Source organism: Mirounga leonina, unplaced genomic scaffold (genome assembly GCF_011800145.1).
Source record: "Mirounga leonina isolate KUSES-001 unplaced genomic scaffold, KU_Mleo_1.0 Mir_175, whole genome shotgun sequence".
Taxonomy (NCBI): domain Eukaryota; kingdom Metazoa; phylum Chordata; class Mammalia; order Carnivora; family Phocidae; genus Mirounga; species Mirounga leonina.
The window spans coordinates 1,789,984-1,808,858 of NW_023270453.1; the positions used below are offsets into that span (position 1 = coordinate 1,789,984).

Below are 18,875 nucleotides of genomic sequence, written 5' to 3' on the forward strand. Positions count from 1 at the left end.
TTCTGTAGCACTATGTTATCCCCATTTTGTAGACTAGAAAACTGAGGCATAGAGACGCTAAGTGGTTGCATAAAGTAACAGGACTAGTAAATGGCAGGCTTGGGCTTTGAATTCAGGCGTTGTAGCTCCATTTCGAGTCCAATAACCTGAGATCTTATTAAAACTTAAAACTGATTCCTATTCTGTTTGGTTTCATCCTACCCTCAGCCTTGAGCTTGATTTTCTGGACCTACGGGTTAGGACCATGAGTTTGTAATTGCTTCCCTTCCTGCAAGTGAAGAACTTTTCGTAGATTCTGTGGTGTTTAACTGCAAAAATATACATTGCACACACACACACACACACGCACAGCAAACTGAGTGATGACCGTTTATTAATCCAGAAAGGCTTGACAGGGGCCTAAAATGACCACTCGCTCCCCAAGTACAGATACAAAAAGTGCAGGGGTTGGGAGCCAGTGAGAGAAGCGGCTTCCCCCTCTAGGGTCTGACGACCTCACACAGGAGCGCGCGGCCCGCTTTTCTCCGAAGACGCCCCTGCGAGCCGGCGCGACACCACGCGCGGCGCCGCGGGGACGTGAGTCCCCCGGGTCCCTGCGGGTCTCGCGGCTCCAGGACCCGAGCGCGCCGGTGCGCGCGGCCGGGACAGCCTCGGCCCGGGGACCCGGCTCTGCGTGGGGCGTTGGTGCGCCGCCGCCCGCCGTGCTGGGGCTGGAGGAGCAGGGCGCGCTCAAGCCCACGTCCTCTGGGTACCAGGAACACCGGTCTGCGAGTGCGGGAATCCCGCTGGGGCAGAAGACAGAAGAGAAAGGGCAGGGAGTGCGCGGGTCTGAGCGCCGCCCCCCCCCGCCCCCCAGTTTCTCCCACCGCCAGCGCTTCCCTCCCCCGCCGCCGCCCACCTGGCTGCGGTACCAGGCTCGCTCCCAGGCCTCACAGTCGCAGCGCGCGGCTGTCTGCGGAGCTCGGCCGGTCTTGCCCCCCTCTTCACCCGCTGCGCCCTCCCTCCCCGGTGCCCGACGTGCTCGTTCCCTGCCGCTTGGGTCCGGGCGCGCCGGTGGGTTTGGCCTGCGCGGCGGCGGCGGCGGCGAGGCGGGGGAGCGAGTGAGCGCGAGGGGCGGGAGCCAGTGTCTGTGTGAGTCACCCGTACCTGGAGTGCGAGCGACGCAGAGCGAGCGGCGCGGAGCCCGAGCCGGAGCCCGAGCCGGAGCCGAGCCGGGGCCAGCGAGCGCGGCCGCCCGCCAGCGCCAGGCCCCGCCGCGCACCCACCCGCGCCCCCGCAGCCCTTCCCGCGCATCGCGCGGCCGGCTCGCCAGGGGTCCGGCGCCGACTCCCGACCCCGGCGCCCGGCCGCCCGCAGCCCTCCCGCCTGCCCGGAGGCGGCGCGGGGCTCGCCGGGGGATGTCACAGCGGCTCCTCGGAGCCCCCAGCCGCTGCCGCACAGCCGCCGCCCCTGGGAACCGCGACAATGAACCCCCAATGCGCCCGCTGCGGGAAAGTCGTGTATCCCACGGAGAAAGTCAACTGCCTGGATAAGGTGAGCGAGGGGGCGCCGGGCCAGCCGGGACCTGCCGGGCGCCGGGCTGCACCTGCTCCGAGAAGTTTTGGCATCTGGGATGCAAGGAGGGGAATGGGTCTCTGTGTTTGTGTGTGTCTTGGCACAGGGTCAGGGCGCGCAAAGGAAAACGCCCGCAGGAGTATCAGGAGAGCACGCTTGGCGTTGGTGATGTTGGAACCGGCGAGGGTTTCGTCGGGGTGCGGAGGGCGAGGGTGCGGGGCTGCGCCGGCCTCGAGGGGCTGCGGAGGGCGCGCGGCGAAGCGCGGCCCGGGGTCGAAGAGCCCAGGCTGGACCCCTTCCCACCTGCACTGCTGCCCCTCACCGCCCCGCATCCCCGCCCCAAGGATCCGCCCGCACCCCACCTCACCGCCGCCCCAGCGCCTCCCGTGACGGCGGCGAGGTGGAGAGGCAAAGAGTAATTAATATGTCGTGGGGCGGCCGCTGCGGCAGTGCTAAGAATAATCCCCGCCGGAGAGCCGGGCTCGGCGCGGCGGGCAGGATCCGCGGGGGTTCATCCACCCGGTTGGGGAATTCCAGAGGCAGTGGCTTCGGGCCGGCCCCTGCAGCCCTGCTCCCTGCCCTTCCCGGGCGCGGATGGAGTGGACCAGCCTGCGAGAACGACCCCGGCGCTCTCCCGAGTGACTGGTAATTGAAACCGGCCGGAGGCGGTCCCCGTGAAATGTGCGTGTGGTGATAGAAACGCCTCACGAGAGCGCACCGTCACCCCGCCGGGCATCCGGGGTTGAGTCCACCGTCCCCACAATTTAGTAGAAGCTGGACCGGGGGCGGGGGGCAGGGGCACTTACACAGCCCCCCTCCTGCTCCTTCGGCTTGCCTGACTTCCGGTGGACCCGTGTTTGTGGAGATGCTGCGAACACCGTGTTTAGGCACTTTGAACCGATTCATCTTCCTTTGGAAGCCACTACACAGGTCCCATTCCTCCATTAGCCAGTTCGGGATTCCGTTCTGGCTGCTCGTAGAAGTGCGGTGTGGAGAGAGCTTTGGCAGTTCTTCCGTCAGAGTCTGTACTTGGGGTGGGGATTCATTTAAAACTCAATTTTAATAGCCGCCTGCCTTATTTACTTAAGTGGAAGTAGGCAAACACATCTCCTGTTACCTACAATCATTTTGTTGTAGTATTTTCAAATAAGGGTGGGGACGGCCTTGCGCTAAAAATATCCCCTCTCTGTACCCATCCTGGAGAGCGCTGGCATTGTACTAAACTTTTAAATATTTATTATTATTATTTTTTTCAGTATTGGCATAAAGGATGTTTCCATTGTGAGGTCTGTAAGATGGCTCTCAACATGAACAACTACAAAGGCTATGAAAAGAAGCCCTATTGTAATGCGTAAGTATTGTCAACATAGCATGCCCGCTGTGGCTCGGCATCAGAACATGAAAGCAAGTGGATCTGCCTGTTCTGGAGAACTGACTCACTGTGTCACGCAGGTGGGGCGGTGGCCAGTGACTTGTTTCTGCCACAGACTCTGGGGCCAGGTACTTTGTTGGAGGACTCATGCATGGCATGTGCGTCTTTTTTAATGGGGAGGGTAATTTGTGTGTGTCTTCAGCCAGGTCCGTTTTGAGGTTCACAGTGTTGCAGAGTTGGGAACATTTGTTAGAAGCTGCAGAACTACACCCTGAGAACGTATGGGCTCTGAAGTGCATGTCAGCTTTCCATTTTAATCATATGATGTTGCCATATTGCAATTTTACATCTGAACCTAGTTGCTAGGGAAAGGAGCCTCTCGCTTCATCTCAGCCGAGACCACTCCAGAGATCCTAGAGCTTACACGGGGAACTAAAGAACGGAGACACAGGTATTTCTGGCTGGTTAGTAGTAGGTCTGTTGGTGGGGATTAAAGAAGGTAACCTTTTTTTGGCAGGCTTTTCTGCAGGCGTGCTTTTAGCCTATACCACTAGCAATTAGCTAGCATTTATACAGTGCTTACCATGTGCTAGGCTCTATTCTCAGCACTGTATGCATACTGACTCATTTCATCTTTACAGACTTAGGAAGGGGCTCAGATCACCCCTCTAATCTAGAGATGGGTAAACATTGGCCAATGGTTCCAAATGTCTCCTTTGCTGCCCTGGGGCATATGTCTCTCCACTTCCTGAACATCCTCCCACCCTAGAGTGTTTTCAGCTGTGGGCCCTTGGCCTTGATTATTGAGCTCCCTTCTTCCCCGTTCCCCTGTGGGGGCCTCTCCAGCCTGGAGGTGGCAGAGGATCCCCAGCCTTTTGGCTGGAATATTGCCAGAGATTCATTCTCTCTAGAGTTTTTGAAGTAGGTTCGTTCAGGTCTTCCGGAGATGGAGGGCCCATGGTTAATTGACACTTCGCTCACGGGACTGTGTTTTCATACATAGTAAGTTTTTGGTAAACAAATGTAGTGTGCTCATACCTCTCTGGTGAAGAACTTTTTTTTTTTTTTTAAATCCCTTTGTGTTTCTGTTGGTTCTAGCTTAGTGCTTATGGATAGACTAGAAACTTTTCAAGAAATCAGAAAATGGGGGCACTGAACAGAATTCAGGACTTTTTTGGATAAGTGAAGTTCACAGATATTGCCCAAACTCATCGATGTTTTCAACCCTCCTATACCATGCCTTTCATCAGGATAACATGAAGCAAAAATGAGATTTCAGTGTCATGGTCTCCTGCTTCTCTTAAAGAGAGGTATGAGGGACTGGTTAAACATCAAAGGCAGTCAGCAGTACCTAGATGGGAAAGGGTCTCCTACAACCCATAAACGAGATAATTGTTCTTTAGTTTAAAGGAAAGTGAGCCATTTTTCCGTAACTACTCCAGCCCGTGGCCTGATTCGATCAGGCTTTATGGGCCACACAGCCTGGAGTTTAACCTGGTGATAACAATGCCTTTGGGTGGCCCTGGTAGGCCTGGAGGAATTGGGAGGAGAAGAGGAAAGACAGGAGAGAAAGAAATTGAGGAGAGAACAATTACATTTAATATGATATGATGGATGGATGGAACTGGAGGGTATTATGTTGAGTGAAATAAGTCAAAAAGAGAAAGACATGTATCATATGATCTCACTGATATGAGGAATTCTTAATCGCAGGAAACAAACTGAGTCTTGTTGGAGTGGGGGGTGGGGTGGGAGGGATGGGGTGACTGGGTGATAGACACTGGGGAGCGTATGTGCTCTGGTAAGCGCTGTGAATTGTGTAAGATTGTTGAATCTCAGATCTGTACCTCTGAAACAAATAATGCAATATATGTTAAGAAAAAAAAAAAAGAAGAAGGTAGCGGGAGGGGAAGAATGAAGCGGGGGAAATCGGAGGGGTAGACGAACCATCAGAGACGATGGACTCTGAAAAACAAACAGGGTTCTAGAGGGGAGGGGGGTGGGAGGATGGGTTAGCCTGGTGGTGGGTATTGAGGAGGGCACATTCTGCATGGAGCACTGGGTGTTGTGCACAAACAATGAATCATGGAACACTTCATCTAAAACTAATGATGTAATGTATGGGGATTAACATAAGAATAAAAAAAATTAAAAAAAATATGATGGAACATATATATATATTTGTTATGTGTGTGTATACATATACACGTACACACACACATATATGCACCTATAGATAGATAAAGAATTGAATTAAGGAGAAAAGAAATGATAAAAATAAAAGGCCAGAAAAAAAGAGATACAACTGAAGGAGAGTGTGTTTGGTTGCTTTGGGCCACTTGACAATTCAGTGTTTACTGCTTAGTTTTAGTTCAGTCCAATTAAAAAAGAATATCAGATTCTGCAGCAAGTCATCAATGGCTGGTTTGCTCTCTGACTTAATAGTGAACTAGTGCCCAGAACAGTTGAGATTGGGACCCCAAAACAAAAAACCTCTAACTGTAGGTGGGAAACATCCTGCTTTGTTGTTTCGTAGACTGAGTCTCATTTTAAATACTTTGGGTATGTCTAAATCAAATGCTTACAGATTTTTCTCTCTAAACTTTCTTATATAATGCATGTACCTTGGTATTAGGTTTAAGGGGAATTTTGGGGATAGCATCTCAGATTTCTTGCTTAGTATGAAACCCAGTGTTTCACCTTGTTGAGCAGACTAACAGGGGAAGACAGAAATCTAGCTTTAGTGGGTGAATGATTCGAATTGATGGTGTCAATTTGTTTAATTTAGCTTTAAGTTCATGTCACAGCTTGATATGCTGTCTCCAGAAACAGAGCCTGGCAAAGTTGCAGGTTCTGTCTGCTGTGAAGGTGCCAGGCTGGAAGGCCCCTGTTCTCAACCCTTATTTTTCCAAGGGCATAGGTTGCCGTATAAACTCACTGGGCAGCCGTGGATTACCCTCTGGGGATTCTGATGCCTCCGCTCTAATTCAGGTGCTGTTCCCTGTGGTCTTGGCCAGAAGGGTTACCATAATTTGTCTGGGTCATTGGTGGAAAATTGATTCTCTGAAGCATACTGTTACTAGAAAATGAAACATTCTATGTCCATGCAGTATTTTATCTGTACCCAGTTTGGCTCAAGAGTCAATATATGTCCATGTTTAAATGAAAATGACTATTCTTACCCCCTCAACTTGTTATCGTGAAAAAGTGGTTGAAAGAATAATACAACGAACATCTGTATATCTTCCACTGAAATTCCACCATCATTAACATTTTGCCACATTTGCTTCATATTTCTATTTAGGTATATTTATGAACATATTTATTATTGTCAGACCATTTGTCAGTTTCACGCATCAAGTTGGTTTCATATGTTGATATTTCCTCCCTGAAAACTACATCATCCACATACTAAGAATAAGGATATTTTCTTAAAGAGTCATAAAGCCATTGTCACACCTAGGAAAATTAACCAAAATTTCGTAATATCTACAATCCTATTTTCACATTTCCCCCATTGTCCTAAGAATGTCTTTTATAGCTGCTTTTTTTCTTTTTAAACCAGATCCAATTAAGGTTCAAACTTTACTTTTAGTTGTTGTGAAAAAAGACAGCTTTTTTTAGTTATTGGAGATTAGAATTCTTTAATTTCATTTCTGTTGATTTACATAATCTGTCAGAGTTTTCATGAAGAGAACTTATGTAGCATTTCTGTGAAAAAGACCTTTAAAATAAATATCAAGAATATGCTTAATAGTTTGAAAGCATAAACAGACATTTAAGCTTATTTTAAGAAAACATAAAAGCTTTTTATTTTAATTGATACCTGGGGGCACTTTTTAATGGGATGAAGTAGTGAGTATTTGCTTTGCTTTAAATACGTTGCTTATTTATATTCTCATGTGTTTAGAGAAGAAACAAGTTTTCTGTTTGATTTCATGCAAAGGAAAACACGTATAAAATATAATTTACATAATATTTAAAATTCGATCTTTTGATAGAATGATCAAAGTGTATTACACACTACATGTAAGACGGGCATAATACACATTAAGCTCCTAATGCAGTAGTGCACACTATTAAAATATTTAAAAACAAACTGGTCTACTTGAATACATGCCATGTTTTCATAGCCTTTATGTTTCATAAGTATGTTTCAGGCAGTGGATTCTTTAGCACATTCAGGATTTTTTTTCATCATGTAACTTGCAAAGAAAAGAGGACGAGGCAATATTTTTATTGCTAAGAGATGTTGAGAAAATAACAGTACATGATGAGACAAAAAACACACCTCATATTTGTATGTGAATATATATGCCAAGTTAAACTACCCAACAAACCACCCAAAGCATATAAACCCCAAGGCCATTTGACAAATAAATTATTTAACTTATCATGTGTGAAAGTCAAAATTGCACTTATTATATGTTTGTAAAAAATACATAATTCCTTCAGATTTTCTGAGAAATATCATAGCTTAGAAATAATAAGAGAAATAATAATAAGGCAGGCCAGTTAATATACTGGCACCAAAAGTCTAGTTATTTTAGGTCAGGGGAGGCCCCAGTTAATGATGCAATAGTTTTAAGCAGGACCTTGTCAATAATTTCCCCAAGTCATTACTTTTGCGGAAATTTTTGGGACGCTGAGAATTTGTCCTGATCTGCCCACATTTGATATACCTTGTATCTGTGTCAAATGTATCTTTAAATATGGGGCTGAAAGAACACAAATACCTGTGCTCAATGTGTTTAACTGTCTTTCCAAATGAGATTCCCTCTCAGCAAATAGTTTCACTTAACATCATTTTGGGAGGTGTTTAAAAACAAAACAGTAGGAGCTGTGCGTCGTGTTTACTTTTGCTCTGCCTGTGTTAGCATTCATCTTGTGAATATTTATTGCCCATCTACAGCCTGGGAGATGCTGAGCTAGGTACTGCTCATTCTGAGCCGCCCAGAACGGTCAGTGCTGGTCAGCCAGCCTGTCTTGAGGCTGATTATCTGGGCCAATGCTCCACTAGCTCTCATGTACCGTTTTTCTGCTGGTCAGTCCTTGTTAGTGCCTTTACTAAGGGGTGCTCTGAGGACACGGAAGGAAATTGAATTTAAACCTGAGAGTTTTTCCACCAATATATTTCCCTTATCTCTGTTTAGACCTCTCAAGCCCAGTTCTATAACCCTCCAAGGGCTTGAGTTATCTCAAGGGGACTTATGAAATTCTTGCTATTAAGTTAGCTTTAATTACTTAAGAACTTTTCACGGAAGGCACTGTTGTGTAATTGGAGTTTCGAAGCAAGACAGAACTGTATTTGAATCCTGGCTCCATCATGTTCTGCTGAGCAAGTCCCTTGATCTCTAAGCTTCAGTTTCTTATCTGGACAATGGGAATGGTAACGCTCACCCTTACAGGGCTGTATGGGACTAAGGAGACAGTGCACGTCAAGGTTCCGGCAGTTTCTGGCATATAGCAGACCTCCAGTAAACGATAGTGCTTTTATTTCCTCAGTGGGACTTTTTTGAGGGATGAAGGAGGAAAAAGAGGGTAGAGGGAGAAGAGGAAGTACTTCAAAGAAATAATAGTTATTCCTATTAAAATGTTTCTACCAATGTTTTTCACACTGTGGGTTGCCACCCATTAGAGGGTTGTATCCAGAACTGAAAGAAAGAGAGAGAGAGAGAGAGAGAGAGAGAGAAAGAGGGACTATCAGAGAGCATCTGAGTAGTGAAATGAGTATTGTTTGGGCAAACATTTTTTCTCCAGTTGTGTGTGTACGGCGTGTACTGGATCATGACGTAAAAAATATTTTTACTGGAAGCGGTGGTCAAAAAAGTTTGAGACACGCTAGTTTAGTTTCATATTCTTTTTTTTTTTAAAGATTTTATTTGAGAGAGAGAATGAGAGAGAGAGATAGAGAGCACATGAGAGGGGGGAGGGTCAGAGGGAGAAGCAGACTTCCTGCCGAGCAGGGAGCCCGATGCGGGACTCGATCCAGGGACTCCAGGATCATGACCTGAGCCGAAGGCAGTCGCTTAACCAACTGAGCCACCCAGGCGCCCTAGTTTCATATTCTTAATGTCCCACGTGTCAGAGAGAACTGAAAGTCACCGGTGAGGACCATGCTGTGTGCACTGAGTTCATGAATTCAGATAACCATTGCTTTCCCACCCTCGGGGCCAACCACCTCCTATCCCATACGGAACAGCCTTCAGGAATCTGTTCAGCCGTCAGAACTGTCACCATCCCATGAAGGCAACGTGTGCTTATTTCTCTGCCTGTACCCTCTTTTAGCTTGGGGTGGCTCTGAGGACATCTGTCTTGCTCAGTCTGCATCCCCAGAGCCTGGCACTTAGCACTCAATAAAGATTAGCTGCATCAGTGAGTGTGAAGGTCATGCTGCATCAGTGTCGTTCTGCCTTCCCCCCTCAGATCGGGACGCCGCCCAGCCTACTTTCTCTTGGGCAGGCAGACAGAGGTTGGGCAACGTGAGAAGCTGGCTTGAGGGTAGGCTTTGAGGAACCTGAATGGTGGCGTGGTGGTCAGGTTTCACAGAGTCTGAATACCAAGGGCTGCAGTCTCCCCACTGAGGCTCACCATTGCCAAGACATAATGAACATGGTAGGATTTCCCTTCACTGCTTACAGGCTTGGTTTCCAAACCTGGTATTGTTCTAGAAGATTCCTTACTGATGTTCATTTATTTTCTTCTGGGTTTAATTATAATCTGTGAAATAAGATAATAATTTCTACCTAACAAGAACTCTATAGAAATTAAATGGGGGAAATATTTGTCAGCTTTAACACATCAGATGACACCTATTAGGTACGAAAATGTTAGTCCCCTCCCTGAATTATAATAAATAGAAAATTGTCTCATATTTCCCCCTTAAAGAGAGGGAGAAGTGTCACATTGTTAAAAGTAACAGTTTCTATGGAAGGATATTGTGGTTTGTGGGAGTTCTAGTTAGCATCAATTATAATATGCCTGACTTTTTAGTGACATACTACATAGAAAAAAATTCAACCTCTCGCTCCTTGACATAGACTTGATGTGGGAGGATGATAGGGGTTTTTGTTTTTTGTTGTATTTTTGTTAAAATTGGATGATTGAAAGTGAGGGATGGAGACATTTTATTTGAACCAACAAAAAGGTTCCAGTGTTTATTCAAACTAATCGGATTCTCAGTTACCTTACTGAACCACTGATGGTATCTCATGAATTTTAGTATCTTTTGAAATCATTCTAGAAGACCATATCTCACATTAGGTACTGAGTTGTGTCACATTTAAAAGTATTTGAGAAAGGGGCGCCTGGGTGGTGCAGTCGGTTAAGCGTCCACCTCTTGGTTTTGGCTCAGGTCATGATCTCAGGGTTGTGAGATTGAGCCCCGGGTTGGGCTCCGAGAGAGTCGCTTAAGATTCTCTCTCCCTCTCCCTCTGCACCGCCCCTCACCCACTCTCTCTCTCTGAAATAAATAAATCTTTAAAAAAGAGTATTTGTGAAAGGCGCCTTCAATGTGTAGTCTCTTTCTGATGATGTATTTATTATGGAATGATGTCAGATAAGAAAAGATTTGGAGATTTGGAAGCACAGCAAATATCTCCTATATCACGGTGAAATGCAAGGTTAATGCAAGATATAGTTGTGTGTGCTTAAACGGATATTGATTATGTGTCAGGGGCCTGTGTAAGGGTGCATTTCGGTATGTCTTCTTTAAGCGTTTGCAGAGGAGTGCTTTACAAAGGAAGAGTGGTTCCTGGGGATGTGAGGAGTGAGAGAGAAGCAGATGTACCCCCAGAAGACACCCTCCTTCTCCAGAGCCCGACACCCCTTCACGCTCCCCCTCGCGAGGAAGGGAAAGCTGAATTTCTTTTCCTTTCTGTTTCTGTTCTCCTGTAGTTAGTGTTACTAGGAAGCCCTAGGCTTTTAGCAGTGTGAGAAGTGGGATCTAGAGTAATATTTATGAGCTGAGTGCCCAGAACATTTCACAGGCTTAATAAAAGCATTAATATTGATTCTGAAGTTCTGCTAGTGAATAAAACATTCTGCAGCTTTTCTTGTCGAACCCAGATACGGGGGCACGGGCAGAACCAGAAAACAGGAAGTTGTGAGAAGGACCAGGTTTGAATGGCAAGGACTGTTTATTCCAGCACTGGAAACCCATTATTAATTTTATCGATAGTCATCTGTGCATTTTTCTTTGTGGCGTCCTTGAGGGAGTTACTTTGTGTTCAACTTCTGTTTACTTTTCCACACTCTGTTGACTCATTCCCGTTGAATCCTAGGAGGAGCTAGAAGAAAACTGGCTCGATGTGTGTATTTTTGAATAGCATCAGATCGATAGGTAGACTGGTGGTCTGCTATACTTCTGCTTCAGCTCAGCAGTCTAAAAAGCCATTTAGACAAAAATCTTTGATTTGATTCCCCTGATGCTCATTATCCATCAAAGGCAGGTGCAAGTCAACCGCAGAGAGCTTGGGGAGAGCCGAGGGCCAGAGATCTGGGATGTGGACTTAGATGGTTGCCCACCAGTATTGAATTTGGGCTTTCAGTGTGACTTCATTACCCATTAATTGATCAAGAACGTGAACTTGACCAACTCAGGCAATGTCCAACTACACTCAAGAACAGTGTAGTATACACTGACATGTCGGATGCACAGACTTATTTTTGATAGTATGTTCGGATGTCTGTGTCATCCTCTCCTGGCTACTCTTGCAACCATCCACCTGTTCGCTGGAGCCTTAAGCATCTCTGTCGTCTTCCACACCTCCCTCCCCCTCATCCCATCCCTGTATTCATTCCCTCTGTTCTTGCCCGTGCTTGGGCTCTCTTATCATATTTGACCCAGTGATCTGACCACTGTCACCTAACTGGTCTCCCTGTTCCAGTCTTTCTCTTTTTGAAGGCTTTTCCTGCCACCATACTTAACTTTTGAAACCATGGCTCTGGTGACTTTACTTCCTTACACAGACACCTCTGATGGTTCCCCACTGCCTACTGAAGACAAGATTGGGGGCTTTTCACCACCTACCTTCCCCTGCCCTCCTCCTCTCCAGTCACACTGGGCTGCTTGCCTGATGCCTTCATCAAGTGTCTTCAGCGAAGTCTCAGTGTCCTCATCTGTAAAATGGGTATAGTAATAGACTAGGATTAAGACGTCATTGGAATATCAAGATAATAAGTTGAGCACAGTTTCAGGCACGCAGTAAGGAGTTAATAAAAGATACGATTTTCATTGTTATGAAACTTGACACATGATCTGACCCTTTACTCACGCTGTTTTTATGCCTTCCTGCCCTCCCCTCTTTTAAAGTTACTGTCATCTTTAAGGTACACAGCCTTGACAGCCTTTGTGAAGCCATTGTGAACCTCTCAATCACTGGACTCTCTTTGTGTGTTCATTGTAATTAAAAAAAAGATTTTATTTATTTATTTGTTATTTGGGGGGAGGGGCTGAGGGGGAAGGAGAGGAAGAGTGAGAGAATCTCAAGCCAACTTTTCGCTGAGTGCGGAGCCCCACACGGGGCTTGATCTCACAACCCTGAGATCATGACCTGAACCAAAATCAAGAGTCAGACCCTCAGCCGAATGAGGTATCCATGTGCCCCTCATTGTAGTTTTTATACCTCAATTATATCACTTATCAAAAGGCCTGCCTTGTACTAAAGTTGTATCTGTCTCCCCATTGGAGGCCGTTTCCTGCTGAGAGTGGACCACGGAAGTTCACAGCTTGGGTTGGAGGTGGATTGGGGGTTGGGGAGGTCATGTCAGCTGCAAGAGCTTGACTTCTTAAAGGTATTATTTCTGGCATGTGTTTAAGGAATTGAGAACGGGTGTTGTAATGCTGCAGTGTAGTTCTGCCAGTAACCACCCAGAATTAGTGTCAGCTCCACGAGTTAAGGGTGTGGTCCCCAACAAGACAGATAGCAGCTGCAAGCTTAGAAGTCCCCAGGCCACCCATGCTTCTGGCCAACTGGCTACAAATTTGGGGGCTCCTACAGTTAGCTAGAATGACTCAAAGAACTCAGAAAAGTGCTGTACTTAAGATTATTGTTTTATCATAAAGGATACAAATCTGGACCGGCCAAATGAGCATACACATTGGGCGAGGTGAGAGAGGGTCCTAGACATGGAGTTTTCTTGCCCTTGCCCTGTGGAATCAGGATGTGTCTCCTGGTGGACACATTGATGTGTTCACCATTTAAGAATCTCCACTGAGCTTTGGTGTCCAGCGTTTTTACTGAGGTTTCATTACACAGACCTGATGATTTATTGGCCATGTGTGATTATTCAATCTCTATCCCCCCTCCCCTCCCTGGAGGAGGTCCATTGATATTGCCCGACTCAAAGCCCCAACCCTCTAATCACATGATTTCTGAAGTGGCCAGTCCCATCCTAAGCCAACTTCTTAGCCTAACTCACTAATGGATCAGGGGACTAATGAATAACAAAGATATTTCCAATCACTTGGGAAATTCCAACTATTTAGAGTATGTCCCAGGAAGCGGGGGTGGGGTGGGGCGGGGGACAAATGCTGGTCAAAATCTTTATTATACAACAACAGGTGTGCTTCTCAGTGTCCTGATCAGATATGCTGTTTGAACGGTTGACACAGTGTTGCTCTCTTACATCATGAACCTTCCTGTCCCATTATGACAAGAATGATGATCTAAAACCCACATATCTATTTAGTCAATCAATAGAAGTTGGGTAAGATTTGTAAACTGTTTGCTGACTGCATAAAGGAGGCCGGTAGGAAGGACTCCTGATATGGCTCTCTAGATTTGGTTTTCATCAATAAGCAAGGCTTCCCAATAACAAGATTACATTTTGGAGAGCAGGATCGTCCCAGTTGCCTTAGTATACTTCAGCACCGACTGTGTGCTCAGTAAATGTCCTTCGGTAGAGCACGTTGCCCAGCTAGCTTTGTTGGGAAGGCGGTGAGGCCCTCTGGCTGGCTGAGCAATACAGCGCAACCACAGGCATCCCTCGCCAACAGACCTGACTCAACAAGAGGGGATAGACTTCTTGCCACGAGGATCCCCATGGTGATCCCAGCTGGAGCTAGCCATGCTTGGACTGATAATATACATGAACAGCAGATACCACTAGAGAGTTTAGGTGAAATATTGAAATTTATTGCTAGATTATTGGTCACTGACATGCAACTGAACAAAAGATGACAGGAATAATGTCTACAGAGGTACTTTGTAAGAATCATGTTGTGACAACTATGTTTTTAAAGTCTTGGAAGTGGACCCTGTGTTTAGACCATGTGCTTATTCATTTGCATATCCATATATTTTTTTTTTTCCTGGAAATAAGTATGACTTACTTGCTGAGACAAAATGTAATCAGGGATGAATGCTTTAATCCCTGATAAATGACGTTTTTTTTTTTTTTTTTTATAAATGACGTTTTTACCTTCCCTTATGGAAGAATTTAGTTTTCTTTGGTGACTTTCGTCAGTGCTCTGTCCTTTCTCTAAGATTTCCAGAACTTCAAATGCAACTCATCAAGATCTGGGCTTCTTCCCCCGTCCTTCTACCCCATGCCAGCTCTCTTTCTCTCTCTTTCTCTCTGTTTAAAGTCTTTTCTGTTGCCACTGACGTAGTTCTCTGATTTTCTTAACATTAAGTGAAATTCTATTTAAAAATTTCTAAATGCTTAACGCACATAATAATTAAGGGTTATTCCTGTCAGGAATAGAAACACCATATTAGTACAGTTCTTCCTCAGAGGCTGCTAAAGAAGGAAAATCCTGTTTAGAGGGTTTGCCTCTGTGTTTTTTTTTTTTTAAATGGCAGTTATGTAATGCCAGGTTTAATTGGCCAGGAGTCAGGAAGCTGGTTTATTTGTGCATCTCTTGTGTCCTATGTACCTGAGGGGTGAGTGGTCAGTGAAAGCATCTGTAATTTGTTTATGGGAGCTGTTGCCCAAGAAGTGTCCTGTGTAATGGCAGTTTGACAGATGTTGAAAGAAAAGCATATTGGTTTTTCTTTATACAGTGATGGGTGTATAACAGACACTGAATAAACACATGTGGGTTGGCTTTAAAAGCACATTTATTGTGAATGGGAGCAGACCTTCATTTGACAGAAAGCCTCCTAATGGGCATCCTTCTCTGGTAGGTCAGGAGAGATTGCTACTTGGGATTTAAAAATTAATTCCCTAGCAGGAGAAAAACAGGTGGAAACACAAAAGAAGTACATGAATGGGGGAAGGATCAAGTCATCCTTGGAAGGGACCGACAGAGGAGTGCCCATGACCTCACCCATCCGTGCCAACGCAGAGACACGAAGGGAGGTTCATGAGATCCAGCGATGTCAGCAGTGTGTGTGTGGGGAGAGGCTGATAATGAAATTCTGGCAGCGGGGAGGCTTGCTCTGCTAAAAAAGAAACATGTCTAATAGGTGGATCCATGTATAGAAAGAAAGAATCTTGAAGATGGAAAAATGATGGAGAACATGGGGGTGAGATGAAATGAAGGAGAAAAGGAAGTGGCACCTCTGCGGGCAGATGGGAGGATACAACCGAAGCTTTCTGCACATGTTTACACTTTGGCACAGAGGCAGATACAGTGGGGAAGGGAGGCTTTCATGAGACAGCTGCTGAAAGTTGAAAAGAGAGTATCGGTTGATTTTTTTTTTTTTTTCTTTGCTTTGCTTTTGTTTACAGTTTCACTGTTTTCAAGCTGCTTTGGACTTGATGTGGAAAATAAGGAAGGACTGGTTGGTGATGTAGCAGTTGTGAGGACTTTGGAATGGGTGGTCTCTGTTGCCTTGGAGTGAAGGGAGGAGTTGCTGGTCACACCACATGGCCGACTTTAGGAAAGCCTGGTGACCCTGTGTGAGGAGCAAGAGGGGCCGAGTGTGTGCAGGGAGCCCTAGCTCGTGAGAAACTCTGTGAGGCAGGAGCCAATGTACCTGCTGACCACAACGGTCCTTGGCTCGCTGTTGGCCTTTATATGATTTACGGAGGAAAGGAAAGAAGGAAGGAAAAGAAAGGTGGCTCAGTGCGGCAGAAGACTTTGAGAAATAAAGTTCTGATTGAAAATGTGTTATTTCTGTGAGTGAGGAAAGGGGAATGTTTCTTAAAACAGGAACCCAACCCCAAAACCAAAAGCCATGTAGGGCATCTCCTGGGGGCTTTCTGAGCTCTGATTACTACAACACACCTTTTAAAAGATGGAAAACTGAGCATTCCAGAATGCATACAAAATAAGAAGGGGGTCAAGAAAGCTAATGGCTGGGGTTCCTGGGTGGCTCAGTCAGTTAAGCGTCTGACTCTTGGTTTCTGTTCAGGTTGTGATCTCAGGGTTATGAGATCGAGCCCCTCATTGGGCTCCATGCTGGGAGTGAAGCCTGCTTAAGTTAAGATCCTCTCCCTCTCCCTCTGCCTCTCCCGTTCATGCACACTCTCTCTCTAAGATAAATAAATCTTAAAAAAAATGCTAATGGCCAATGTGCTCAATGGCTTGTGAAAAACTCTAAAGACAAGTTTTTTTTTTTTTAAGATTTAATTTATTTATTAGGAAAAAAAAGAGAGAGAATGAGCAGGGGGAGGGGCAGAGGGAGAAGCAGACTCCCCATTGAGGGGGGAGCCTGATGTGGGGCTCAATCCTGGCACTTCGGGATCATGACCTGGACTGAAGCAGATGCTTAACTGACTGAACCACCAGGCACCCCTAAAGACAAGTTTTAAACACACTTAGATTCCAAGAAAAAAGATGAACTATGGCTTGGGAAAGACGGAGTGATAATAAAAGATGACAAGGAAGTAAAGTTATTCGGTTCCTAGTTAGCTTTTATCCTTTCAACTGAGAAGAAGCTATTTAAAGCTAGGAAAGTTTCACAAACATCAATAAGAAATTAAATATTAGGAGAGCCAATAGTATGAAGACACCAGGCCATTCAATGCGAAGCTAAGAAATGTTCAAATCTCTAGATCCAGATGAATGGCACCTCAGGGACCTGAGGATCCCCTGGAACAGAAGCTGGTGAACCGTGGCCCTGAACCACAAGAGAGGATGTGGTGGGGGATTAAGGGAACAGGCTCTGGGGCTCCTCGAGGTTACTTACTTCACCTCATTGTGCCTCAGTTCCCCTGTCTGTAAACTGGTGATGCTTTGTCATCTATTCCGTCTGCAAAAGGAGGAGGCTGTGCTCTGTTGCTGATAGCAATAGTACGTACCTTTTCTGGTGACTATAAGGAATAAACAAGATAATCCATGTAAATACCTGACTCAGAATTGATACCATGTAAGTATTAGTTATATTCATTATTTCCCATTCTCTTTGAGAAATAATCTGTAAAAGAGAGCTCTGAGAGTTTTGGAGATGGGAAAATACCCCAAGTTTTAGAAAGTGGAAGAAGAGACAGATTGTAAAATTTGCAGCCTAATAAATCTGACATTAATTCCTGGCAAAATTTTCCTGTGGTAAGTACAGAGATGGTTTGTGAGGAGATCAAAATAAAAAGTCCTCATAGCTTCTGTGTTAGTTTGCCCGGCCTGCTGTGCACAGCACCACGAACTGGGTGGCTTACCTAACAGAAAGAAATGTATTATCTCACAGTTCTGGGGGCTAGAGGTCTGAAATTAAGGTGTCTGTGGATTGGTTTCTTCTGGAGGCTGTGAGGATGGGTCTGTTTCAGGCCTCTCTCCTTGGCTTGTAGATGGCTACCTTCTTCCTGTGTCTTTTCACATCATTTTCCTTCTGTGTGTCCTCTATGTCTGAATTACCCCTTTTTGTAAGGACGGCAGTTATACCAGACGAGAGCTCACCCTCATGACCTTGTTTTAACCTGATTCTACTTCCACATAAGGTCACATTCTGAGGTATGGTGGAGGGGGGGGTCAGGCCTTCACCATATCTTTTTTTAGGAGTGGGGCAGGGGAGGGGCACAATTCAACCAACCCATAACAGGTTCACTACCAAAGTCAAGCAAAGCAAAATTAGCCTTATTTTTCCGATGGTATAGAAGAAGGGAGACATACACACTGTGAACTTTGAATTTTTAAAAAGGCATTCAATACAGTTAATTTTCATAAATGAAACTTATAGTGAGTGTATTCTCTTTCCTCCTCCCCTGCAGGCACTTCGTTTAATCTGCATTTGAATTATGTGGGTCTGTTTCTTCATTTGATGAGTATGTTTTCAAGACCTCACTATTATTTTCGAGGTTTAATAATGATCTCTTCCATCCAGGACCTTTACTTTGTGACATTATATGCATTGTAAGTTTCTGAAACGATTATGGAATTGTTCTCTGATGGATTGATTGTTCCTGCTCATAGGAGAATGGCATTAAAATATTTATAGGGAAATGAATTTGTTTCAAATGGAAAAGGCCAGAAGAAATATAGTTTAAAACGTCATAGAAAATGACACAGTTCTTATCACTTTATTTTAAAAAAGGGGGAAAATATCTCATGACTGTGACTTAGGCTTTACACAATTGAAAGATTCTGATGTGGAGATTTATAATCGCAATATTCCCACGATTTAGGATTTATATTTCAATTTCAGAATTTAATTATTAATTTTATCATGAAACTTACTCAGATGGCTTTACTTTCTTTTATTATTTTATGAAGTAAGGAAGAATTTTATCTGTGTCTCAAGAGTTAGTTGGGTAGACTTACTTCTGCGGCATTGGCATTTATATGGAAGTGTTAGGCTGCTGAAAGAAATGGTACGTGCTAACGGTGCAGGTGGATCCTGTGATAAGGCTTGTGTTGGTCCTGGTTTGTTTTCAGTGGACACATTCTCCGGTTAGCCTATTCTCTCAGGTGAACTTTAATACCAGATAGAAATCTTACCCACCCATTGGGTTCACGCATACTTTGAAAAATTGTATTTCTCCTCCACCCTTGTGCTCCTGCCCCTGACTTTGAAAACAGATCCCGAACATATGCCTCCTTTTTCCTCCTTATAATCAGATCTTA

General features: G+C 45.2%; 1 protein-coding gene across 2 annotated transcripts in view; it reads left to right on the plus strand.

The window, feature by feature from the left end:
- Nucleotides 1-1,260: 1,260 nt before the first annotated feature.
- NEBL (nebulette) overlaps nt 1,261-18,875 on the plus strand; it is a 346,705-nt gene continuing 329,090 nt past the window's right edge. For both annotated transcript variants that reach the window (XM_035021513.1, XM_035021514.1), the window contains exons 1-2: nt 1,261-1,533; nt 2,811-2,905. In XM_035021513.1, coding sequence (XP_034877404.1) covers nt 1,465-1,533; nt 2,811-2,905 — 164 coding nt within the window. In that variant the 5' untranslated portion in view covers nt 1,261-1,464. The remainder of the gene's footprint in view (nt 1,534-2,810; nt 2,906-18,875) is intronic.